Source organism: Mizuhopecten yessoensis, unplaced genomic scaffold (assembly GCF_002113885.1).
Source record: "Mizuhopecten yessoensis strain PY_sf001 unplaced genomic scaffold, ASM211388v2 scaffold715561, whole genome shotgun sequence".
Taxonomy (NCBI): Eukaryota; Metazoa; Mollusca; class Bivalvia; order Pectinida; family Pectinidae; genus Mizuhopecten; species Mizuhopecten yessoensis.
Genome location: NW_018479678.1, coordinates 13,443 through 19,301, shown reverse-complemented (window position 1 = coordinate 19,301; position 5,859 = coordinate 13,443). Strand labels below are relative to the sequence as shown.

Below are 5,859 nucleotides of genomic sequence, written 5' to 3'. Positions count from 1 at the left end.
TACATCACTAATAACCTCTAAACCATCTCCATTCAGCTATAAACAAGACTCTGGATATGATCATCCTACATCACTAATATCCTCTAAACCCTCTCCATTCAGCTATAAACAAGACACTGGATATGATCATCCTACATCACTAATATCCTCTAAACCCTCTCCATTCAGCTATAAACAAGACACTGGATATGATCATCCTACATCACTAATATCCTCTAAACCCTCTCCATTCAGCTATAAACAAGACAAGACACTGGATATGATCATCCTACATCACTAATATCCTCTAAACCCTCTCCATTCAGCTATAAACAAGACACTGGATATGATCATCCTACATCACTAATATCCTCTTAACCCTCTCCATTCAGCTATAAAAAGACACTGGATATGATCATCCTACATCACTTATATCCTCTAAACCCTCTCCATTCAGCTATAAACAAGACTCTGGATATGATCATCCTACATCACTAGTATCCTCTTAATCCTCTCCATTCAGTTATAAACAAGCCTTTATGCATTATTTTTTTTCTTTCATTTATGAACTTAAGAACAACCAACGTACAGGGTAAGAATGAAGACTTAGTACCTAGAAATACATGGAGGCAATTTTGCTGATCACTTTTAAGTGGTTAAAAATGTCAAAACCCCAGATACCTCAGCAATTTTAAGTTATTTTACCCACATAATTCATCAGAAATACTGCCTTACCGACTGAGGGAAGCCCCCAGGCTGGGACATAGGGGGTCCAGGCCGTGGTTGTCCTAAAGCCATGTTCTGATGCTGATATTGGGGCTGCTGTTGTTGCTGCTGCTGCTAAAATTAAAACAATAAAGGTCAAGGTCACTGAGTTCAAACTCAAGGACACTATGGTCAATATCAGAATAACAAAGAACAGGTTAAAAGTGTCAGATCTCAATTAGCTAGAGCTGCAAATGTAACACTGCACCTGCAACTATACATCCAACAATACCTACAACCATACCTACAACAATACCTACAACTATACCTCCAACCATACCTACAACTATACCTCCAACCATACCTACAACTATACCTACAACCCTACCTACAACTATACCTCCAACCATACCTACACCTATACCTAAAACCATACCTACAACTATCCCTCCAACTATCCCTACAACTATACCTACAACTATATCTACAACAATCCCTACAACCATACCTACAACCATACCTACAACCATACCTACAACCAAACATACAGCTATACCTATAACCATACCTACAACTATACCTACAACCATACCTACAACTATACCTCCAACCATACCTACAACCATACCTACAACCAAACCTACAGCTATACCTATAACCATACCTACAACTATACCTCCAACTATACCTACAACTATACCTACAACTATACCTACAACAATACCTACAACTATACCTACAACTATACCTACCACTATACCTCCAACTATACCTCCAACCATACCTACAACTATACCTACAACTATACCTCCAACTATACCTACAACTATACCTCCAACCATACCTCCAACCATACCTACAACTATACCTCCAACCATACCTACAACTATACCTACAACCATACCTACAACTATACCTACAACTATACCTCCAACCAAACCTACAACTATACATCCAACTATACCTACAACCATACCTACAACTATACCTACAACTATACCTACAACCATACCTACAACTATACCTACAACTATACCTACAACTATATCTACAACCGTACCTACAACCATACCTACAACTTCACCTACAACCATACCTACAACTATACCTACAACTATACCTCAACTATACCTACAACCATACCTACAACTATACCTCAAATATACCTACAACTATACCTCCAACCATACCTCCAACTATACCTCAACCATACCTCCAACTATACCTCCAACCATACCTACAACTATACCTACAACTATACCTACAACCGTACCTACAACCATACCTACAACTTCACCTACAACCATACCTACAACTAAACCTACAACACTACCTACAACTATACCTACAACTTTACCTACAACTATACCTCAAATATGCCTACAACTATACCTCCAACTATCCCTACAACTATACCTCCAACCATCCCTACAACTATCCCTACAACCATACCTACAACTATCCCTCCAACCATACCTACATATATCCCTACAACCATACCTACAACTATCCCTCCAACTATACCTCCAACCATCCCTCCAACTATACCTCAACCATTCCTCCAACTATCCCTCCAACCATACCTCCAACTATCCCTCAACCATACCTCCAACTATACCTCCAACCATCCCTCCAACTATACCTCAACCATTCCTCCAACTATCCCTCCAACCATTCCTACAACTATACCTACAACTATCCCCCCAACCATACCTACAACTATCCCTCAAATATACCTACAACCATACCTCCAATCATCCCTACAACTATCCCTACAACTATCCCCCCAACTATACCTACAACTACACCTACAACCATACCTACAACTAAACCTACAACAATCCCTACAACTATACCTACAACTATCCCCCCAACCATCCCTACAACTATCCCTCCAACCATACCTACATATATCCCTACAACCATACCTACAACCATACCTCCAATCATCCCTACAACTATCCCTACAACCATACCTACAACCATACCTCCAATCATACCTACAACTATACCTACAGGTATACCTAGAACTATACCTACAACTATATCTACAACCGTACCTACAACCATACCTACAACTTCACCTACAACCATACCTACAACTAGACCTACAACTATACCTACAACTATGCCTACAACTATACCTACAACTATGCCTACAACTATACCTACCACTATACCCCCAACCATACCTACAACTATCCCTACAACTATCCCCCCAACCATCCCTACAACTATCCCTACAACTATCCCCCCAACCATCCCTACAACTATCCCTACAACCATACCTACAACCATACCTCCAACTATACCTACAACCATACCTCCAATCATACCTACAACTATACCTACAAGTATACCTACAACTATACCTACAACTATATCTACAACAATACCTACAACCATACCTACAACTATACCTACAACTATCCCTACAACTATACCTACAACAATACCTACAACTTTACCTACAACTATACCTCAAATATACCTACAACCATCCCTCCAACTATACCTACAACCATACCTCCAATCATACCTACAGCTATACCTACAAGTATACCTACAACTATACCTACAACCATCCCTACAACTATACCTACAACTATACCTACAACTATACCTACAACTTTACCTCAAATATACCTACAACTATACCTCCAACTATACCTACAACCATACCTACAACTATACCTACAACAATACCTCCAACTATACCTCCAACCATACCTCCAACTATATCTACAACCATACCTCCAACCATACCTACAACTATACCTACAAGTATACCTACAACTATATCTACAACCATACCTACAACCATACCTACAACTATACCTACAACTATACCTACAACCATACCTACAACTATACCTACAACAATACCTACAACTATACCTACAACTATACCTACAACTATACCTACAACAATACCTACAACCATACCTACAACTATACCTACAACTATACCTACAACCATACCTACAACCATACCTACAACTATACCTACAACTATACCTACAACCATACCTACAACTATACCTACAACAATACCTACAACTATACCTACAACTATATCTACAACTATACCTACAACCATACCTACAACCATACCTACAACTATACCTACAACTATACCTACAACAATACCTACAACCATACCTACAACTATACCTACAACTATATCTACAACCATACCTACAACCATACCTACAACTATACCTACAACTATACCTACAACCATACCTACAACTATACCTACAACTATATCTACAACCATACCTACAACCATACCTACAGCTATACCTATAACCATACCTACAACCATACCTACAACTATACCTACAACCATACCTACAACTATACCTACAACCATCCCTACAACTATACCTACAACTATACCTCAAATATACCTACAAATAAACCTTGTTAACTGCTTTTACTTTATTGGCCTGATAATATACCCATTCCCAAGACGAAAGTATACACATTGATAGTATATGCATGTAAGTGCTATATATTGTTGATTTAAAAAAAAAAAAAAAAACTCCTGGCAAAAACAGGTTATTGAAAAGTATTTGCAAAATGAGACTTTGTAAGTACAGTGCTGACTTCCACCTAGTATAGTTCCTTATTTCAGCCAGGTACACTTTGTACATATATCAGGTATATCACAAACTGACATACAAACAGGCAACATTTTTACTAAGTTTGACAAAAAAAAGACAAATGCTTTTGTATAACAAAAGGTAGATTTCTCAAATTTTCAAGAAACAGAAATACAGGTTGGTTTGAAAAGTTTGAATGTGAAATAACCTTTTTGAATGTTTAAGTTTTAGATGTCTAAGGTGTAAAAGATCTGTGTATAAAAAAAATTGTACTCAAAAAGTACAGAGGCTTATATTCAAGATGTGAAATGTTAACTTTTTCATGGGATATATTGAGTTTGTTCTGATTGGCGAGTGAGAGACGTACTGGGTTGGAGCTGGCTGGCAGCTGTTGGGCAACAGGCTGGATCTGGACCTTGTCAGCAGACGTCACAATGAACGCGTCCTGTCTCTGAAAGAACACAACGCCACAGAGATTTTGTAAAGAATCAATTTTGTGAGTTGTAATGAAACAAAGTTCTGTTTCAAAATTTTACCCCCAGTCAAATGAGATCAACTTTTTGTAAAACATGGGTAGCAATTTGGCTTTGGTTGAAAAAAATCTTACGTGGTACATTTGTATTTAAAAGACTTGAAACAGACATAACAAGTTCATTATTTATTGGATTCTTAATGGCCAATCAACACAAAAGAATTTTATATTATAAATTATAAAAATTTCTCTTGTTAGGTGAAGGTCAATGCAATCTTATAACAGGAGCACCGCAAACGGATGCATAATACACCCGTCTGACCCTTTCCAATGATTTTTTGTTTGTTTGATATTTAAAGTACCTGGTAGCCATTGTCATGTCTATGTGATAAAAATGATTGCACTGATGCTTTTGTTACCAAGACTGATTGTCATCACTGTAATGTTCACATTTATGTAATTGGTTCTTTGCTAATGTACATTGTCATCACTGTAATGTTCACATTTATGTAATTGGTTCTTTGCTAATGTACATTGTCATCACTGTAATGTTCACATTTATGTAATTAGTTCTTTGCTAATGTACCGCCTAATGCCTCTTAATCAGGGCATGCAGTAGTCCTAAAAAAGTCAAGTCCAAAATTTACAAAAATTGAAATTATTTTCCCAAATTAAATCCATATTGTCCTTGTTAGACCCCACATGAACATCCATGTCAAAAATTAGGACAATAACACATGTTCTGACTGAACTGTACACTACCGAAGAAACTTAGGACAATAACACATGTATTCTGACTGAACTGTACACTACCGAAGAAAATTAGGACAATAACACATGTTCTGACTGAGTTGTACACTACCGAAGAAACTTAGGACATTAACACATGTTCTGACTGAACTGTACACTACCGAAGAAAATTAGGACAATAAAACATGTTCTGACTGAACTGTACACTACTGAAGAAAATTAGGACAATAACACATGTTCTGACTGAACTATACACTACCGAAGAAAATTAGGACAATAACACATGTTCTGACTGAACTGTACACTACCGAAGAAAATTAGGACAATAACACATGTTCTGACTGA

At 37.4% G+C, this 5,859-nt stretch overlaps 1 protein-coding gene across 1 annotated transcript in view; it reads right to left on the bottom strand.

Annotated features, from left to right (window-relative positions):
• Nucleotides 1–681: 681 nt before the first annotated feature.
• The window catches only part of LOC110441132 (putative uncharacterized protein DDB_G0271606), a 17,802-nt gene continuing 12,624 nt past the window's right edge, over nt 682–5,859 (bottom strand). Inside the window, exons 3-4 of the mRNA XM_021484230.1 lie at nt 4,660–4,743; nt 682–819 (exon numbers count right to left, since the gene is read on the bottom strand). Coding sequence (XP_021339905.1) covers nt 697–819; nt 4,660–4,743 — 207 coding nt within the window. The 3' untranslated portion in view covers nt 682–696. The remainder of the gene's footprint in view (nt 820–4,659; nt 4,744–5,859) is intronic.